At 44.1% G+C, this 21,997-nt stretch overlaps 1 protein-coding gene across 1 annotated transcript in view; it reads left to right on the top strand.

The window, feature by feature from the left end:
• The first annotated feature begins 1,990 nt into the window (after positions 1 to 1,990).
• Positions 1,991 to 21,997, top strand: part of LOC119164282 (uncharacterized) — a 56,725-nt gene continuing 36,718 nt past the window's right edge. The window contains exons 1-2 of the mRNA XM_075871325.1: positions 1,991 to 2,089; positions 20,299 to 20,382. Coding sequence (XP_075727440.1) covers positions 2,006 to 2,089; positions 20,299 to 20,382 — 168 coding nt within the window. The 5' untranslated portion in view covers positions 1,991 to 2,005. The remainder of the gene's footprint in view (positions 2,090 to 20,298; positions 20,383 to 21,997) is intronic.

The raw sequence follows: 21,997 nt of genomic DNA, 5'->3' as shown, positions 1-21,997 counted from the left end.
GCGGAGCAGTGTCCTAGTAGGTGAAGATGATGGTAATGTCGACAGCAGGGGTATAGTACTCTGGGCATTGCCAAACTGCGCCATTCGTCAACTCTGGTCTGCTCGGAGAGCTCATACGGCCTCTTTGATTGCCTCCATGATGAAAGTTGACCATGTCCATCGTAGCGCCTCCTGCTTTTATGCAGTGTTACTGATCTGTTTCATGGATGGCCAAACCTAGCAATATAAATGAACGTTATATTTTAGATAATTTTTTTGGCGATGCAACGTTTTCGTAGAGTAATAATTAAGCTGTCTAGTGGCATACGGCGAACACAATACCAATGTCATTCTATCTCAATAAATAAAACCAAATCAGTAAAACTGACAACATTGGTCATGTATACTTATAGTCGAAATGCCGAGCAGGACAACAGCACATCTCCTGTTGTGATGTTGAGCTGTTTGATCTGGCTGCTCATGTTTTTTGAGTGCATGGATAGTGGTGGTGCCAGGGGGAAGGCCGCCAGGACCGACGATTTAATTTGAGGGTGACAGGGAGTTTCCAATTGTGTTGTGATTATGCTCCATTTGTGGGGGGGGGGGGGGGGCAAAGAGAAAAGCATGGAAGAGTCAGAGCCAATGAGCCGCCCTGAGCAGCAACGATCGCGCCAAGCAAGGCGCGAAACTTGTGGAAGAATCGCACCGATTGAGTATACACATCTGATTGGTCCATTCTACAGGGGCAGGGCTGCATCACCGTGCCGGCTACTGAATTGCATAGCCTTGGTCAACGTCGTCGTCAACCAGGTCTCTTTAACAGCGAAGCTGTTTAAGCTTGCAGATTAATTCGGTGACGTCCGCAAAAACTCGGGCTGGGGGTGGGGATGTGCACTACAGGAATTAGGCAAGCCCCACCCCCGAGTACAGCAGGGGCGAGGAAAAGCGAAGACAGCGTAGAGTAGAGTGAAGGAAAGTACAAAGGAAGGTGGTGTTAAACGAAAACTCTGCTCGGCGAAGTGTAGAGGAGGGCAGAAGATGAGAAGTGGTTAGGAGAAAGAGAATAAATGAAACAAAATAAACTCGAGCATCCTCGGTCCTCAAGCGAGCGTCGTAACCAGTCGGCCTTCCAAGCAAGGTTGCAGATAATACATGTTGCGTTGTAGCGGGCGAGAGCGTGAGAGAAAGACAGAGAGATTGTTAAAGAAAGAGAGAAAGGCAGGCAGAAAGAGATAGAGAGGTAAAGAGAATGAAAGAGATGGAAAGACACACACGGAAAGAGAGATATGCTGAACCTGGTTTTCTCAGACTTAACTGCCACTGTGCGTGCTCATGTGGCTAAATAGAATATCTCTAGGCGAGGCCAGGCTGGTAGGTTTAGGAAGGCAGCCCAGCTCTCCACTGTTCCTCCAGACTTCGCACCATCAGTGCAAAGCTGCCCTAATTTTTAATAATTTATCATATTTTAAATAGCAAACGACTCGGGAATCATCTACCCATACAAAAACCAGTGCCCTGATGGTGAAGTGGTCAGCTGTTTGACAACTGTATGAATTAGGCCCCACTTTGTTCACGGTATCAGCTTCACACTCGCGTATAGCATTCCTCGACGTCATTTTGACGGCCGATCAGTTCCATAGGCTCGTACTATCCAGAAGAGCAGCCTTATCTTCAAGGGCACCCGTAAAGAGTGGACACTAGAGCTTATCGCGCGCCAGCATGGTCGTACGTTTATGTGTTCTTGCGTTGACATTGAGTCTGATAGTACAGTGACATCACCAATCATATCGAAAAGCCGATGCGGTAGACAAGGTATGCCGCAATATATGTTTGGCAATGTGCACATGTGCTGGCTATCCTTGAGTATGTTTTCAGTACAGATAATGGCAGCGTGACTCGAATCCCGTGATCCAAACAGATGCATCAGCATCTGGCATATACCCTGATGGTGTGGCCTATACTTCGTAGTATCGAGTAACTGCTCATGTATATGATTTTCTCAATGAATAATTCTTTCCTTCCGTTGATGCATGAATTTTGGGCCACTTTTTTGCAGCCTCTTATTGGTGAAGTTCTTGGTAACAACAGTAGTAAAGTTCGATTTTTACTGGTAAGTGCAGTGACCGTTCGTATATGATGACATCATCATCATCATCATCATCATCATCATCATCATCATCATCATCATCATCATCATCATCATCATCATCATCATCATCATCATAAGCCTGATTACGCCCACTGCAGGGTAAAGTCTTCTCTTATGATCCGCCAATCAACCCGGTATTGTGCTTTATGCTGTCACGTTATACCTGCAAACAATTCAATTTCATCGGCCCACCTAACTTTCTATCTCCCCTTCATGTGTCTGCCTTCTCTGAGAATCTAGTCAGCTATTCTTAAAGGCCAGTGATTATCCTGCCTACATGCTACGTGCCCAGCTCATGTTCATTTCTTTTTCTTGATTTCAACCTGCGATATCCTTAACACCGGTTTGTTCCCTGAGCTACCCAGCCCTCTTCTTGCCTCTTTAGGTTACACCAATCGCTTTACTTTCCATCACTCGCTGCGTCGTCCTAAATTTAGGTTGATTCCTCTTTGTAAGCCTCCAAGTTTCTGCTTTGTGGGTAAGTACCGGCAAGATGCAGCTGTTATACAGGGTGTCCCACGTAATATTTGCCAGAGTTTTAAAATATGCTGGAACACGTAATCACGACGCGACCAAATGCATGTTGCTCACCGTTGTCTGGAGTTAGTCAGACTAATTTTGTGTTCTCAATTATTGTGTACTTAAGTATGTTTAATTAAGTAACTTTACAAGAAACGAAGATGGACAAAAAATTCAACGAAAAAGTTGTAGATCGTTTCGAGAACCTCCAATTGGACAGTTTTGAACTTTATATCCGTTATGTATTAGTGTTTTTCCGGTAATTACAAATGCCTGTGAAATGCCAAAAAATATCACGTGACGAACTTGCTCGTGCGCCAGTGCGCGCAATGATTCTAGTGCTCCCTAACGCTCCGCGTATGAATGACCATAGCGTTTGCCCCATTGCGCTGTCTCGGCAGGGCCACAACGATGGTGGTGGCTTTGCGATGAACACGTTTTGCTATCGGCCACAAAAACGATGACCTCTGTGACTGCTTATCGATGTCATTAACCGGTGCGAGAGAAGCATGTCGTTCGTACGCGGAACGTTAGGGAGCACTAGAATCATCGTGCGCACTGACGCACGAGCGGGTTTGTCACGGGGTACTTTATTGTATTTCTCGGGCATTTGAAATTAGCAGAAAAACACTAATACATAACAGATACAAAGTTCAAAACAGTCTAATCGGACGTTTCGGTAACCGATCTACAACCTTCTCAATGAAGTTTATAACATATCGACGTTTCTGAAAAGTTATTCAATTAAACATATCTAAATAAACAACATTTCATAACACAAAAATAGTCCAACTCCAGGCAGCGGTGAGTAACATGCATTTGGTCGCGTCGTAAATACATGTTCCGGCATATTTTAAAACTCTGGCTAAAGTTACGTGGCACACCCTGTATACCTTCCTCTTGAGGGTTAGTGGCAGATTACCATTCATGACTGGAGAATGTTTGCCGAATGTCATTCGCCCCATCCTTAATCTTTTACTTATTTCACTCTCATGGTTCGGCTGCACGTTACTACTTGTCTTAAGTAGACGTAATCCTTTACAACTTGTAGCGTCTCTCCATCTATCGCTAAGTGCTGTTTTCTGCCGAGATTGTTGTACATAACTTTAGGTTTGTGCATATGAAGTTTCAGACCTTTTTTCTGCTTTCCGTGTCCAGTTGTGTAATCATAGCTGAAATTCGTCCGCTGAGCTACTCATCAAAGCAATGTCATCCGCGAATCACAGGTTACTAGGACACTTTCCATCAAATGTTATCCCTAACTCTTCCCAATCTAGGGTCCTGAATGCATCCTGTAAATATGCGGTGAATAGCATTGAAGAGATTGTGTTTCTGTACCTTACACCCTTCTTTGTTGGAATTCTGAGGCTTTCTCTATGGATGGTTATCGTTGATGTGGATGCGCTGTAGATTTCTTTCAATATGTTTATGTAAAGTTAATCGATGCCTTGATTACGCAGTGCCTGCATTACTGCTGATGTTTCGACTGAGTCAAACGCCCTTTCATAATCTATGAGGGCAATGGATAGGGGCTGATTGTGTTCCGAGCATATGTGTATTACCTGATTGGTAGTATAATTATGGTCTATTGTGGAGCAGCCTGTACGAAATCCTGCTTTGTACTTTGGTTGAATGAACTTCAATATCACCTGATTTCTGTTAGCTACTATGTTCTAATTAGTTTGTAGAAAACGAATAGTAAGGTGAGCGGCCTGTAATTTCACATGTCCTTGACGTGTCTTTTCTTATGAATTAAAATTATGTTGGCTTTATTCCAAGATTCTAGTACCCTTCCAATCAGAAACGCTTCGTATATAAGGTGGCCAGTTTTTCTGACACAATTTATCTGCCATCTTTCAGCAGGTCCATTGTTACCTCATCATTACCAACGGATTTGCCACTTTGCATTTCTTCTAAGGCTTTCCTTACTTCCCCTGTCATCGCTGGTATGATGTCGAATCCCTCTGGGCTATTATTTCTTCTTGGGATATCATCCTGGTTGTTTCGGCTTCTATACAGCTTTCTGTAGAACTCCTTAGTCATCTCAACTATCCTATTCATATCGGTTATGTCATTGCCTTCCTTGTCCCTTAATGCGTATACATACAATTCTTGTCTATGCACAAGTTGGCCTTCACAACATTTCGGCTTCTGCCGCTTTATACAGGCGGCTCAATTCTGTCCATGTTATACCTTCTGATGTCGGATACCTTGTGCCTATTGTTTAACTTTGAAAGTTCCATTAGCTCTACATTGTCGGTTGCATTTGAGACTTTCATGGTTGGCCGTTCCTTGATGAGATTTTTGTCGACTGAGATACTTTGACAGTGTCCTGTCTGGTGACAGTACCTCCGACTTTATTTGTACACTGTTTTATGATACTAGTAAGATTATTGTTCCGTGTGTCAATGCTAACATCAATTACCTCGTTTAGAGTCTCGAATCTATCCTGTAGAGAAACTCTGAAATCCTGTACTTTTTTTTCCCACCACTAGCTCATAATTTGGCTTCTTGCGTATATCAATTTATGCCTGCTCTTTTTGCATATGTGACACAAAGCTAATGTGACACGTATGTGAGACGTTTGCGTATGCGACGCGAAGCGCAAAAAATAAAAAAAACTAACAAAAGTAGCAGAGCGAGCTCACTCACTGTCTGCTTGAAGGCTTTTCGATCAATCTCGGGGCATTTGTATTGAGTTATAAGCATCTTACACAGTGTATGTGAAAGCTTTATCATATTCGAACTTGAAAACGTCGGTGATCAGACCCCATAGTTGCTCAATTCGAAACTTGGTTCGAGAAGCGGGCCTCACGTGTCCTCTTTAACTTCGATTGACGACGTTATTTCAAGCTTTAGTAGCTTTCTTTATTACCATGAATCTTCGTTTCAAATCGACTACAGCTTGTTTGTTCCTTCAGGTTTATCACATATTGCCACAGGAGTGTCCACTGGCGTAAATCTACAAATCACAAGGGGATGCACATCTGGTAATATGGGTGCCATTTTTATGAATATAGGTTTATTTTATCTATTTGTTTATTTGATACCCACAGCCCCATAGGCATTACAGGGGGGGATACAGCATGATTACAGGACAGAACACAAGCTCAATTTGCGGCAAGTACAGTACAGCCTATTCAGATAGCAGGAAGCACACTGAATACACAACATAACGAATATTGACAAAAATGTACTAAAAATGCCAGCGGGTAACATACAAAAAAAAAACAAATACAATATGTATACCGCACAACAAAACACTCGTCATCAACTGAACAGTTCACTTGACTCTAACAAAGGAGGAAATCAATCACTACCAACAGCGCCAACGATCGTGAAGGTAATCGATTGAAGCTAATCGGTCTTGACTTATATAATTAAAAGCTGGAATGACGCCTCGGAATAAAGTAGAAAAGGTAGAAATAGGAAGCGTGCAGTGTGGTCAGGGAGCTTAATATAACAGCAGCGATCAGCCAGTACTAGAAGCGCACGTTGGTGAGAATAGTTTCTGAGTGTAACTCGCAGGGAAGCTCTCAGACGTTTCAAGTTAACACGCCATTTGGGTTAAAGCAACGAGTGTTAAAGCACTGAAAGCACCGAATGAGAGGTCCCGGCTAAGCTTTGTTTCAAGGTGCCTCGAACTGCACGTCTTTTCCAATCATTGTTTGGCCCCGTTTGACAGTTTTCAAAGAAGTGACGTTGTGTTTCTATCGCAGTCACCTGCATTTAGCAGGTTCCGCGTTGAAATTCATTTATTGCCACCGAGTGTTTTGCAAACATTCGTTATTTCACAGAACCTTTCGAACACAGAGTTGCAGGTGTCAGTTTGATAATGTTTCATCTGTAAATAAAGGGCAACCCTTTACGTTTTTTACGATTACAGACATTTGTGCCAAGTTCAACACTGTAGCTTCAGCAGAAACTGTTTCCGCAGTGATTTTTTGTATTTATCATAGTGTCATAGGTACATGGTGAGTTTAGCAAAAAAAAACTGACGTCTAAGGGCAGCTAAAGCGGTTCTCTTTTTGAAATCTGAGAAGAGTGACCTCAACTTCCATGATCCGTTTTCAGCATAAGTGATGCTTCTAAATCTGATTTCCAAAGACACGGAGTAATGACTACCGTTGTTGTTGCCAACTGTTTTCGTACCCTCTTTCTCTCAGTCAACATGAAACTATCGGATGCCTAAGATCAGGAAGCAATGCCTGGTGTTGCTTTGGAACTCCTGAAACTCCGCGCACCCAGTGGACGGAGATAGCCGCAGTTTGCGATGTAAATCAGCAGAATAATGGCAAGGTGAAGTGTTCTTATGCATCAGTCATTTACATCGTAGTGGCATGTTACATCCGTTATGTCAACAGCTATTTACATGTTGCTTGTAAGACATAACTAGTGCTTGAAGTAAAAACTGATGGTCAGAAGCAAAGCGTCAGCAGCAAGTTATGCAGCAAGTTTCAACCTTTCAGTCACCAGGACTACTCTTTGTGTAAACCAGGCTGACATAGTCTTCATAGCAGGTCTGTTATGCTCGCTGTTTGTGCGGTTCGCGATGCAGACATGAAACTACAATTATCACGCCACCGCGTGCTTACTCCATTTTCAGGTTCACTTTCAGAACAATTGCGTCGTATGGGTCATTTTTTTCGCCTAGTCCTGCCAAGACCAACTGAGTACAACACACGTCTTCTGCGCAGCCGCCTTGCGCGAGTGGATGCAAGCTACACATAATTTTCACCAAACACATATGGCTAAAATAGAATGATAAGCTAACTTTGTTAGCTCAAAACAATTATTTAGAGGAAGCCTTCCCGGGCTACAAAAAATTTTCGGTATGATATGCTCAGGAGGAGCAGATTTGGTGAAGTAGTCCAGTTGTAGTCAGTCAAGGTTTCATTCTAGATATGACATCAATGATGTGGTGACGCTACCTTGCTTATGACAAGCAAGCTACCGAGGGTCATTCGTTATCTCCTCTTCGATCTGTCCATGGTGCACCAATGTCCTGATGTTCGCACTCTAGTATTGATGACCGGGCAAGCATTCATATGTAGCTTGCAAGGACGCATAATGCGTAAGGCGTCCTTAACGGCAAAACGTCCGTAATTGTGGTGATGTTGACGATGATGACGTTATCAGTGTTATCAGTTGCTGCCGTAAAGGCAAGTAACATTATTTGCTTCTTTGTCTGACGAACGGCTTCATAATGAAATTTTCATTTGTAAAGACGGGAGAACAATAGCGGCTTATACAAACCCACTAGGACACCTTCCCCCTACCACACTATAAAATATTCTTATCGACACGTCCCATTCGATGACCTACGATGTATACATTTCCGCCGAAATGTATCGTACTTATCTCTCTATCAGTGGGGCACTCGGTATTCGGTGACATTGGAAGCACGCTTGAGCACCGCTACCCGTTCGCGTGAGCGATAAGGAGATCCTTTGTACGAAAAAAAGGAACAAAAAAGTGCAACGTGTGTTTACAAAGCTGGAGTGCGTAGTTTACACGCGATAACAAGGTTGCCGTAGCGTGATTGGTGATAACATCTTAGGACACCGGTTCCTCTCACCTGTATGCATGCAGGATGCACTCTCGACCCAAGAGTGCGTGCGATTTCCGTAATTCAGATAAGGCGTTCAGTTGTAACTTTTCCCTTGGCGTACTTTTCCCTTCACGTTATCCTCTGTGAGAGCACGGTGTCTGCACCGGATGAGCGACTGCTATACAGGACTGCCCGAGGAGAAGAGGGAATCATGGAGTTGACTTAGTACACGCTGCTGAAATGGGACGTCCTTACTGAGAAGGTGAGCGCAGAAAATTCTTTACATATTAGAATCATAGGCGTTCGCGTGGAGGAGAGCCACAAAATTTTAAAAAGGATGCCCCCCCCCCCTTAAGCACCAAAAAACGAAGGTGATAGTGTGCCTCACAAATTTAGTAGTCAGCCTGCTCTGTCATTGTTTGAATAACAGGGACATAACCGCGCCAATATTTGACCAGAATGGCGACTGAAGGCTTCGGATATTGCATTTGAAGAACTGTTTTTTTTGCTTATCGCTATTACTACCGAAAAGCCCAGGAACAAAGGCAGGCCATCGTGAGATGCACGTAATGAAATGTTTACATTTTTTGCACCCATTATTAATCATAATTATTTGTGCACTCGACCAGAACAGCAAGGGCCGAGAAGCTCTGTGATGATACCTTGCCCTTCGCCCACACCTATTGGGGAAACCTACACAAGCCTGTGATAAAATATAGATGACGTTCCTAAGCACAATGTAGAAGTCCTTACATTTGTGCTTATGCATTTCTTATTTTTTGTTTCAGAGAAGCTGTAAATGGCTAGTAGGTGGAAAAAGTCAGTGAGTTAGTGAGGCGCCCAGTCCCTATTATAGAGAAGCGTTGCTAGGTACATCGAAGGATATCCGCGAGTATGGTTTCTCTCCAGGTTTTGTCAGCATGTTGTGTCAGGAATTGTAGGCGCTGTGCACAGTATCCTTCAGGCGTTTTTGATATCCATTAAGCTAACGTCCTATAAGCAATTTTTCAAGCACACATCCTTTAAATGTGGGGACCGATAAACCAAGTGTTGCAACACAAAATGCTTCGATAGACTCCACCTCGGATTCAACAATAGGGCTGCATGTTTCAGCTTGACTGGTGCGGATTGGTCAGGCTTCGATTATTATGTTGTTAGCTATCATTCTTGTCGTATTTTGTCCTCCTTTATATTTCGGTAAATTTCATTCTTTTTGCTTAGCTTTCGCCCCGCCGCGGTGGTCCAGTGGCTAAGGTACTCGGCTGCTGACCCGCAGGGCGCGGGTTCGAATCCCGGCTGTGGCGGCTGCATTTCCGATGGAGGCGGAAATGTTGTAGGCCCGTGTGCTCAGATTTGGGTGCACGTTAAAGAACCCCAGGTGGTCTAAATTTTCGGAGCCCTCCACTACGGCGTCTCTCATAATCATATAGTGGTTTTGGGACGTTAAACCCCACATATCATTCTTTTTGCTTAGCTTTCGGTTTCAGTGGCATTGCTATAGCAGACAGACAAACTCACGCAGGCTTTGTTGCCGCGCCTTTTCACTCGTGACAATGACAGTTCCTTTACTAAGGCATTGAAATATCATAGAACGAGACATGTCAGGCTAGTGTCGGCGTGTTTCGAAATCCTGATGGCTTAATTTGAAGGGAGACAAATGCCCTGCTATAATAGCAGATCGTTTACAATCTGTAACTGAAAAAGAAAAGCCACTTGTATAGCATTGGTTGAGGAAGATAACACACACACGCATCATACGTCTTACCGTTACTTCACGTAACACCAATGGAGCAGTTTGCATAATCAACTCCGCAAGCTGCGTTATTTCCTTTGTCGCGTCTTTCGCAGGTTGCACGTGTTTCGCGCATAGCCGACGTTTGAACGTATTCGTGCGCACAGCTGGAAGAGAGAGCCGAGGCAGTTGGGGACAAAGGCAAACCAGAGCTCTGCGAAACAGAGCGCTCCAGCTGAGAGCGCTGGTCGCAATCCCTGCAGTGCAGTGCCAGAGTTTTCATAGGGAAGCGCTACGACCAAGCTTGTGGGTTGACGTGTGTTCGTTCTGCACGTAGCATCGTTGTCCAAGAAGATGAGATGGATAACTGACGCGGACAGCGGCCACCAACTGCCAAGCGCTACTGGGTCACCGACCCTGCAACGTCTTCCCCGCGTTTTGGATACGTCATCCGTGACGTCATACCAGCCGGGAGCCGGAAGGTTGATCGAAAGAAAACGGAAGCTGAACTTCCGATTTGACGGCTAGTTTCTCTGCCAGCTGCTAGACCTTGAGAAACTGACTCCTGCCTTCAGATCAACGCTTAAAGGTCAGTGAGATTTCCACTAGCACACAATTGATGTTCTCGGTCGTAGGACTGTTCAGCGCGTGCAGCCTAAAGAAATGCGTTTGCATGCTATTTCCAGATTATACGCGTGAGAGAATAATGATGTACCCTAAGCTACACAGCATCATAACTAATACCAACGCCTTTGTGTTCGTTGTGATTGTCGTTACCCTACTGAAACATTCTTTGTATCTTTAGAAGCTTGTGAGTTTCCTACATGTCCTGGTAAGCTATCACCGTATATGTGCGCTGCATAAGGGTGTTGTTTTCGTGTCATCCAACTAGTTGTTTACACTCTGTATTGAATATTTGTAAGGGTTAATGATCATTTCACAATTAAAATGGAGATTGCTATGTATTGTGTGCATTGTGATGAGCGCTCTGCGTTTGCAGACTTGGTGACTAATCCTTCACGTGACTGAATAAGGCTAGTTTATGTATAACAACAAAACAAAATAAAAACATAACAGAGTATTGGTTTGGCTGTACCTAATTATAGCACACTTCATCACGCCTATGAGGGTCGCGTAGAATACACATGACTTTATCAGGCTGTACTTTCTGTCAACAAAAGACCTAACCTAGATTCTCGTATACAGCAGCACACTCGCAAACACGGACGCAAGCAAAATGGATTCATTAACACTCACTCACTCACTCACTCACGCAATCAATCAATCAATCAATCAATCAATCAATCAATCAATCAATCAATCAATCAATCAATCAATCAATCAATCAATCAATCAATCAATCAATCAATCAATGACTCACTTTCAAACATTCAATCAATAAATAAACCAAGGTATCAATCAATCATTGAACCAATCAATTAATCAATCAATCAATCAATCAATCAACCATTCATTCAGTCAATCAATATTGAATCAGTCAATCATATAATCAATCGGAAAATAAATAAAGGTACCAAATTAGAAGGTGACCTGAAACATTTAATTATGTAGACTAACAGGAGGAGTTTTTATTACGGTAATGTTTGGCGGCAATGAGAGGTGGCGTAGGGCGTGAGCCGATTTTAAAAATGATGCATGACAATGCATTAAAATAGAACAATGTGAAGAGGGCGTATTCAGAAGAATGAACTGTTGATGAATTTTTCAAGCGTACTTCTGCAGAGACGTATTCAGTTTCTGCAAGAAATATTGCACCGGTGTTTACATACAGAAAGTGCCAGATGATTCGGCTTATAGAGAAATGCCTGGGAGAACAGCCAACACTAATAAGACAATTTTTTTCACCGGCTTTGTATCTACTCCCGCTTTCTTAAGTGCTATTTTTTGAATCAGGTAATATTGTTTTGACGAAATAAGCAAGCATCGCGAATGACGTGTGGTTTTTATACATATTCCGCCCAGTATGCGTCATCGTCACATTGCACATGTGCTCTGCGTGCGCGGTATGTAGAAGAGCAGGCTGAAAGGTATGCACTTTTGAGCGACACGCACGCTCAGCAAAATGGTCTCAGCACCGAGACCATGTTGTCCGCCTGGACGGCTTATACGCGACAAAGTGCAACCTCATGTCGAGAAAAGAAAGCTAAAATGAACAAACGTAACTGTTGTATTTTCTGGCTTATTTCGTGTTGAAATATATATAAAAAAATAAACGTTACTCACATTGAGCATCTGGAAAAGCGTCTGCTTGTGTGCGGATGACCATTTCGGCAAGATCTGATTTATCTGAGTGATTCGCTGAGCCGCCATCTTGTTTAGACAGCAAAGAAGCCTGCATCGTATTTGTCCACGATGCCGTCTTCTTAGAGCTGTCTATTTTGCCGGCTGCGTGAGAATTGGAATCGGACTTAAGATGGCCGCCGTCCATTTAGCTGTCTATTTAGCCGTCTACGATGAGTATTAGAACACACCCTTAGTCGAAATCATCATGGGAAGGGCGTGTAGGGCATAGGCAAGATAACCGCTGGTGACGAAAAGTTACATACCGGATTTGAAAAGAAGGCAAACGTGCACGAGGGTGGTGAAAAGTTAGGTGGGCAGGGGATATCAAGAAGTTCGTGGGTATCAACAAGCGCAGTACCAGATTGGTTGGCAGGACATGGTAGAGGCCATTGCACTGATGCGGGTGCAGTCAAGCTAATGATGATGAAAAAGCAGAACTTGAGTTGTAAGTCAGCACTCATCCTTGTAATTATGGCTTTCAATTGTCGTCACACGTGTCAGGAACTCGTTTGGCGTTAATACTGAAGGTACACGCGGGGAGTAAGACATGACAAAAAAAAAAGGTTAATGAGATAGTCGTTTTCACAAGAATGCACAGCCACGTAGATTTATGAAACAAACGTGGCGGTGCTCAAAGGCTGAGCCACATGCCGAGGTCGAGCATGCTTGACAAAAAGCAGGAGATCGCTTTGCCTCAGAGCCTTGTGGTAGTTTGGGGGGGAGGGGTGAGGTCGCGATGTTTCGAGTATCTCCCCGAGATAGAGGCCAGTCATCAGGGCGCCTGAACTCTGCTGCTGCGAGACCATTCGTCGCCGCCTGCTAATGGGAGCCGCGATGGATGAGTTGATTAATGGGCCTCGCACGATCTCGAGAAGCTTCGTGGCGGTGGAACTATCAACTGGTGTTGCGAAACTGCGCTGCGAACCGGAAGACTGATTTCCACGTACTCCGGGGCTCCTTTAGTGCTTGCATTCGGTTGACTGTGTAACGTTATCAGCCATACGAAGGTGCGAGATAACAAGATGTTCGCATATGCTCCCAGCCTTGGCCAGATACTACGCACGTGCAAACACGCACGCAGGCATGCGCACACAGAGACAGTGATAAAGATGGAGACAGAAATAGAGGAGGAGGAGAGATTTTGATGTACGCATGATGGAAGGCAAGATAGGAACTGTGGAGGCTCCTTGCTATCGTTTGACGATATCCTAATGAAAATCAGGAAATATTGAAACCAGCGAAGGCATAAGAGCGTTAGTTGTGCTGTTTTATGTCTCTTGTAGCAATTGTTACATACACATGAGGAAAGTGCAGTCGACGAATACACCACTTTAGATATAGAACCAGTGACCTCAGGATTACGCCCTCGATGCTATTAACAATCAATCTACGGCGGCGGTCGTCTCCCCGTTCACTTTTTCGGGTATATTCATGTGTACACAAATATGAGATCATTATTCGGTGCCACTCATAGCCGTGATGGTAGAGCGCGGAACACTCTTTTTCGTCGTCAGCTGGGGTCGCATGACACGCGACCCTTCGACTAGTGTACAGCTCCCCCATAACTCCTGAAGTGCCATCTAAACGCACCAAATTTGGCGGAACGAGACCCGATCGCTTTAAATATACCCCTTTCAAGTGCGAAAAATGATGCACTGTCCGTGAATGTCAAAACTTCACGCACTATAATTCATAGGCACTAATTGTCGCCTTCCTAGATACTTAACAATTGCATTGCTGTTTTCAAGCTTCACAAATTAATCTTAATTAGCTTGTACATCAATCTTAGTTAACTTGCCACCAGTTACGTTCAACTCTTGCGCACAAAAAAAAAAAAGAACTCTTAGGTGCAAAACGAACATGCAGCTTGTTTCTGGCTGTGTTCATTTTGAGCAAAAAAATACTTGTTGTAGTGGTATTGCGTATGCTCCACTATATTGTTAAGCTGGTCCCGGAACACCACATGTCGAGGGACCCGCTCAACATGGTACTGCCTTCATCAAAGCGATCAGCTGCAGTCAAATGCAGCTCAAAGAGGTCAAGTCGAGATGCGTTGAATATGCAAAAGTTTAAATTGATCATATGTCCAATATATCTTGCCCATTGTTTCCGAATAGTCCGTGGAACTGGCAAAAACAAGGTGTGTCCATGTATGTGGACGCGTGAGGGAAGGGAATCGGCAACACCGTCACGTGAACCGAGTGACAGTTACAGTAAGACCAGGTAAACAGAGCGATCAGCGCAGATGGTGCATACTAACAAACATACGTCAATATGAGTAGTTTGCTTATGTTGAGCGTTGGGCTAACCGATGCAGCATAATTGCAATGTTTCACAGCATATGGAACGAGGTCGAACAAAGAGGAGGCCCATATAGTACTGCGACTTACAAGCGGAAACTTCTTTTCCGGCCACAGAAACATATACAGTCTTTTCACGATTGAAAAAAAAAAAAAATGGAGCAAGCGAGCTCTACAAAAGTGCAACCCCTCATCAATGTTACATGTCTTGAAATGAAAATTCGCTTTCCTTGCTAAAAAAAGCAAACGAAGCTACACTGGTGCACTCTTTATAACGTTTTGATATTTCCTGGCTATGATTTCGTTATCTTCCCCCTATTTTAGTTTCTTGCGATCACACGTACGCGTGTGACTGAAAAATGCCGGTACCCGCAATCCCGACAATGTATTTCCAAACTCCTACTGCTAGACCTATCTACATTTTAGTGAAGTCCCTTAAAGGGGTCCTGCAACACTTTTTCAAGTGGCCACGTAATGTATTCGCTAAAAGAGCTGTTTGCCTCACGAATTCAACGCCACGAAAGCTTTAAGAATCCGTCCGATACCAGCGGAGTTACAAAGACTTGCTCTGTAATCACGATCACTCTTCTCTGGTCCCGACGAAAGCGCTGGAAGCTAAGCAGAGAAGGAAGGCAGCGCCAAAAAAAAAAAAAAAGACGTCACGTGCGCCTCGTCACCTTAAGTATTAAAGACGAGAGTCTTTCTTGGGGACCTTCGACGGAAAAATTTTGGTCTGTCTGCCTGTCTGTACATTTGTCTCTTTGTCCGCCCTAACGATAGCTCAAACGGCACCAAATGGCCAACCCCATCCGCAGCGCCCACCAATACTGCTCAAGGTTTAGCGTTCATAGTTGTGTGATTGTCAATTAAAAAAGCAAATATTGCGCATATCTGAGGCGCCATAACAACATGTCTATGTTTTGCATGTCTGTCTTTATACTAGAAAAGGCACACACAAGTAACTCTAAGGACTGTAGCGTTAATCACGCTGCTCTGACAGTGCAACGCGATGCTCAAGAAGGTGTTTCCAACGCTTTGCTACGACGGCATGGTGGTGACACCTGCCCGTCGCTTTCCATTCTGCACCATATCACCTTCATGACTGGCGCACATCTTTCTCCGCAGTCGCGCATGCCTTCGTTTTCGAATATTACTGCCAGATGACGCTCGTGCTTTTTATCTTATTTTTTCCTCAAATACGCTGTTTTTGCAGTTTGATCACGCGTGCACCGTGGACAAGTAGCGCCCTCTGGCGGTTATTTCTATAACGACCGAGCACGCCATGCGCCAAATAACTCAATGTAGTTTAGCCAACGATGACACCAACTTCCCCACGACGAGCGCAAACGCTGGTATTGCATCTAACTACCGAACGAACCGGAACGAGTGCCAAAACTTGAGCTTCTGCCTGTATGCAAGATCATCAACTGCATCATGGCATTCATAGATCAAAAAAGAAACCAAGATCAATTTCCGTAGAAGCACGCATATTAAACTTGATATGCTGTAATGGTAGGAAGTTGAAAATATGTTGTTAAAATTGAACAATAATTTTAGAGGAAAGGAAAGCAAATTGGATAGCGTGCACCAGAATGCTAAGCAATGCAGTGTAAAGCGAGTCTTAGCCGAAATGCCAAGCAATAAAATGTACTTGCAAGGCTTAGCCGAAACTGGAAAAGGTCCCCGCTGGCACAATTTACTCAAAACATGAACACCCAACTCGATTGCAAGCTTCAGCTGACATTTCCGATGGAGGCGGAAATGTTGTAGGCCCGTGTACTCAGATTTGGGTGCACGTTAAAGAACCCCAGGTGGTCTAAATTTCCGGAGCCCTCCACTACGGCGTCTCTCATAATCATATAGTGGTTTTGGGACGTTAAACCCCACAAATCAATCAATCAATCATTCAATCAGCTTCAGCTGACAGGCGAAGCAGTCAATCGACTGCGCCAAGTTTAGTCGAAACACCAAGCAGCCAAATCAATCGAGAGGTCTAGCCTGAACACGAAGCCGTCAAATCGTTAGTTCGGTTCACGCGGCACGCAAAATTTTTAAATGACTAAAAAAACTTAGTCGAGACTAGAAATGCGAATCACTGAAATTCATCAACTTCAAAAAAAAAAAATCGAGAATATGCGTGCATACTAAACAATTGTAACACTTCACAGGCTGAATCGGCAAGTACACTTGGGATTGAAGAGACCGCTCAATAAGAAAGAGGTCTTTATGTGGCGAAATTTATAGACGGGGTTTTCCCCAAGCCGAGTACTTTACAGCAAGTGGCATTCGGAAGTATCCCGTTCGCAGTGTAAATTTTATAATAAGTTACCAAATTTGATCCACGTTGTGTGCACACATTCAAAATATACGACGGTTCACAGACTCTAGAATCCTGGGAAGCCATGCCACGCAGCCCCGACGCCAACGTCCAGCAAGACAACATCAGTCAAGGCCTTGCTGCTGCCGTGTCTGAAGGGATTACGACTGACGGCTAGGGGCGATAGGCAATGCCTGACGTGAATGATTGTCTTTGTTGAAATAACGTTTTCTTTTCCTCTCTCTAGCAATTTGGCTACAAGGTTTAGTTTGTAAAATTACAAGGAAGTTAAGCGTTGCGATTGAAGCGGCTCACAGCACTTGTGCGGCTGAAAAAAAAAAAAAAGCAACAGCTGGCGTTGCAGGTATAAACTTTGATGATGCATTAAATTAGACCTTGGAAAGACTTCACGAAGTTTGAATTACGTGGTCGTTGAAGGAAGCATAATGAACACAAACGGACAGAGGTGGGACAAAAAAAAAAAACACGATAAAAGCTCTGACGTGAACCAACAAGCCCCAATCACAATAAAAAAAAATTTGAGAAACGTATTATTGCAGTCACAGTCAAGAAAGGCCCTAGTTGTGAAAGCATACATCTGAAAAGCGTGCATGAGATGTAATTATTTTTGTTTGAATAATTAGTTAATTATTTAGAGTATTTCTACAAAATGCACACGAATGGGGCAAAAGGAGACAGTATCTCGTGACTTGGCCAACTTTTCGTGAAGCACCACGGGCAGGTAACGCAAAACAGTACACAGAAATATCCAAGAATATACATACAAATAATAAATAAACAAGAAATACCACAACAAGCGGAAAAATATCGGTTAAATATTTAAACAAAGCTGTTCCTTAGTGACAAATACAAAAGGCGTTATGAGCACTATTACATATATTGAAATACATACATTTTGTGTGCAATATGAAAAGCAATGATGAAAAAAAAATTGCCCGCAGCTTCCCTCGGGGGAACACTGAGGAGGATGCGGACCATATAATTGGTTAACGGGGTGTTAAAGTGCGACTTACTTGGGTCGATGGCTAAATTGGTTAACGTGATTGTGAAATGGGGTGTTAAATTGTGACTTACTTGGGTCGATGGCTAAAGTGGTTAACGTGGTTGTAGGAGGGGGTGTTAAATGAGTGAACAAGTACACACGTATGCGAAAGGGTGGCGCTGGTCGAAGGGACGTCGATCATTGTGTTTGTGGATTCGTTGGAATTCATTTCACCGCGACCTTGGACGTCGACGCGCCGTACAAACCAACCGACGAGCGGCAACTGAGCGAGCGAGCGCCGACCTTGAGTATATATACAGCACGACGGTGCATGCACTGTCAGCTGTTGAATGTTCTCGAAGCGCGACGCCACATGCGCGTCCACTGGAGAATCAGGAGAATTGTAGATGTCGAACGCGGTGTGTAGAGGAGGAAGGGTGTACAGATGGTGGAGGAGTGAAGCGCGCGCGGTGTGTAGAGGAGGAAGGGATGCACAGATGGTGGAAGAGTGGGCGACGGCGCGACGGCGCATGCGCGCACGTCAGCTGTCGAATGTTCGAGAAGCGGTGCGGACGGCGCACTACAAGGCGCGAGTATAAGATGCTCCGCATCTAAAACAATGATTAAAATAAATATAATTCATACATTACCAATCATCAGCACACGCCCCCCAGAAGTGGGTTTAGATTGCTACATTCGTAGTTCGCTTCCTATATTTTGTAATGTGTTTAGTCTCCTTAGCCTATTCGATTAGTTCAGGAATCTTGTTGCACAGTAAAACAATATCAATTGCCTGTATGCTATAGTTAGTCCGATACATCGGCCCTACCAACGCAACAGTACGTAGATTGCATGTAAGATCATGCTTAAGTACGTGTGAGAGAAACTTCATTTTTATAGATTAACATTTCCTTGTATAGATTAACAATTGTTTTATAGAATAACATGGCTATTTGTACCTTGTGGCACTCTGGGAATGGCGAACGTTGTGCACACGAAAAAGAGACGTGTTTGTGGGGACCGAGGTAGTTAGCAGACGTAGAGCACGTTTTTAGAGAAGCCTACTTTCACCATTTCTTTTGTTACATGTACTCCAGACTAGAATACAATACACGATTTGTGAGTGCGTAAAAGAGAAGTACAACTGCGGTTTCACTCTCCCTGGAAGTAGACGCTGCAAGCGTAGTTGCGAGGAAGCGTGGAGTTCGTGCCCCTCATTTGCCAACGTACTCGTTCGTAATGCGATGGATCGTTCGACCTGTTTAACCGTATCCACGCAACCAAAGTATCCGTTTATAAGTAGCCCCACTCATTGCCTTACTGACACTGAAATTTTTTCGCAGTTTGGCGGCGTCCTCACATAGAGTCACAGATTAGCGCTTGCGGTCTCTTCAGATAAGACCGAAGCATGCAGCATGATGTGATGGGCTCGCAGCGGCTCAGCTTGAGCTTTATAACTGTGCCTGCGTAGTTCTCATAGAGTTGGGGAAGCGAGAACGTCGTCCCAGCTACGGCAGTTATGTGTATGTTGTGTGTGTATGTGTGTGTGTGACGTAAACATTCATCAAGCTAACAGAGAGGTTGTGCGAGGAAAACCAGCTCCTTGTAGGTCAGCTCGCTTACAGTACAAGGTGGGGTTACAGTCAGGGACGCCATTAGACATGGCCACTGTCTTTAATAGACACGTTGCAGTGCAGTCACCTAAATTTGTCATTTTTGCGGCCAAACGCTGGAAATCTAAAAACAGACATCGATGGTGGCCCTCATGTGCTCGGATATGTTTTGACAGCCTGACAGGGGGGGGGGGGGGGGCGCCGTTGGCGACGGTGCAAGCGTGCTTTGAGCGGTGTTTTAGATGCTTTCACAATTACAAGCGAACACTTAAAACTCGGGTCCACACTCCTTAAAATGCACATGTAGTGGCAGATTTGGAGGCAATATCTGCAGTACCATGTATCCGGTGATTACTTCGATTTTGTCCATAGGAAGCGCCAGACGCCAAATACGCCCTTCGTAGTTAACAGCGTAGACGTCAACTGCCCCCGTCACGGCGTACAGCAGTCGGCAAGCTATGCTGGCGGCGTGCGTCAACTTCTATTTACAAAGGCAACGCGCTGACCCGTCCCAGCGTGTCACGGAATCGATAGGCCTTGCGAAGTCGAACGTACGAGCTCCTTCACTTTCACCGAGGTAGAACCGCCACAGAGAGGATGAAAAGCTGAGCCGGCAGCGCTTGCAGTGCATTGCATTGCCCTTTCGGGCTGTCGCAAAGCTGGCGTCGTCAAGGTAGCCTGACGTGAATTGCACGTGCATACGGGTAGATACCGGTAGCGACGGAACGAGCCGAGAAGGTGATGTAGAGGAGAGAGAGAGAGGTAGGAGAGGATGTAGTTCTGCAGGTGCTTATGGCCGCGTCTTTATAACGTCGCTTATCTCGACTACAGATGACACTGCTGGCTGAGAACGCGGTATTGAAGAGCCAGGCGGCCGTCCTGGAGCCGGCGTCGACCATGTACGGCACGACCAAGGTGAGGTGTCAAATGCGTCTTGTTTTGCTCATAGTCCTCTGGGCCCTCATTTTTTTTTCACGCGAATTACTTCCGTCATTTCTGTTCATATGATCCTTTCACTGTTTAAAAACACGTGTTTAGAAAAAGTAGTTAACGATTTAGAGTACTTGGTAATCTACTATGAGAGAGCTGAATGCCGTCCCTAAGAAGAATAGCTCGCATACTCTAAAAATTGTGAATGCATCAGGAAGGCACACTCTACTCCTGATCACACCTAGTGTTATCTGGCGATGTGCCATATAGCCTCGGTGAGCAAGAAGAGCTTTAAAAAATAGCCCTCTCATTTTCTACACTTTCCTTTGTTTGTTGGGCGAACTATATTCAAGCAAATGTTATCTCGACCAACATGAAAAAAAGTAAGAGATTTTGTTGAAGTTTACGCACGTTCCTTTTATCCTAAAAATTCAAGAGAGATTTTTCTTACCCGTGAAAAAAGAAACTTCAAAACGAGCTTTCAGTTTCAACGTTAGGAGCTTGTAAATGAGGTGGCCGGGTTTTTTTTTTTTTGGAGGGGGGGGGGGGGTAAAACGCTTGTAAACTTGAAACCATCTATAGAACAAGAACACCGAGAATGAATAATGGTACTTCCACTCTGACGGAATAGTTGTCATAGGTGAAGTACGTCTGTTTTCTTTTCTCGTCTCCAACTTCTTTGTGTCAAGAAAAGCAGGTTTGCATTTCTCACGCAGCGTTTCCCGAGACTATTAGCTCAAGCCTTAATATTTTTTCCCCCGTTCACCTCTGCCAGCGCAACTGTGGACATATCACCACTCAAGGACAATTCTATTCATCGGTTAGGGGGTGGCAAGTGGGTGAATACCTTTACACCAGCAGCTCTCATTGCGTATAAAGAGAGCTCCATCTCCCCCACTATTTTACTATCTCGTACTTGTAAACACTCCCAGGAATATTGCTAGATATGCAATTCAGACGACTTCTTCCTGACTCTCATGTTGCTGTATTTGTCCCTTTTTTTGTACGAATAAAGCCATCATCTAGGAGAAACGAATGACCGTTTGAGAATGAAAGATGCAATTTTTTTTCTAAAAAGAACAGCGGGCACTACGCTTTCATAAGCATGTCTTCCTCTGTCGTACTCTATCTACCCGAAACGCTGAGTGTAAGCGACTGCACTATTTTAGATCTCTTGATTTCTTCGCTAATGATTCACTTCGGGGACCCTCGCAAATATGTTCAAAAACAATTGTCCCGGCCAAAACGCTTAGAACTTGGCCTTCTAAGCAATGTAGAAGCACTTCTGATTCTGACTTACCTACCGGATTCTCCATTTATATCGCTGTCAACTTTATTTACTACATCTGCCATAAGGATCTATTACCACAAGGGTTAGTCAACCATTAATCATCGACGTAAGTCATTCGAATGTTTAGAAAAAAGTAGTTAACGATTTCAAGTACTTAGTACTCGACTATGGGAGAGCCTAAGGCCGTCCCGATCAGATAACCAAAAATGGCAATCATTTGGAATCAATTGGAATGAACGTGTATCACTAAATGTCACCGTGGGCACGTTTCCGTCAAACGGTACTATAGTTGTGAAAAATTAAGAGCCG

Source organism: Rhipicephalus microplus, chromosome 8, assembly GCF_043290135.1.
Source record: "Rhipicephalus microplus isolate Deutch F79 chromosome 8, USDA_Rmic, whole genome shotgun sequence".
Lineage (NCBI taxonomy): Eukaryota > Metazoa > Arthropoda > Arachnida > Ixodida > Ixodidae > Rhipicephalus > Rhipicephalus microplus.
Note: the sequence above shows the minus strand (reverse complement) of the source record. Positions and strands in the feature narration are given on the sequence as shown.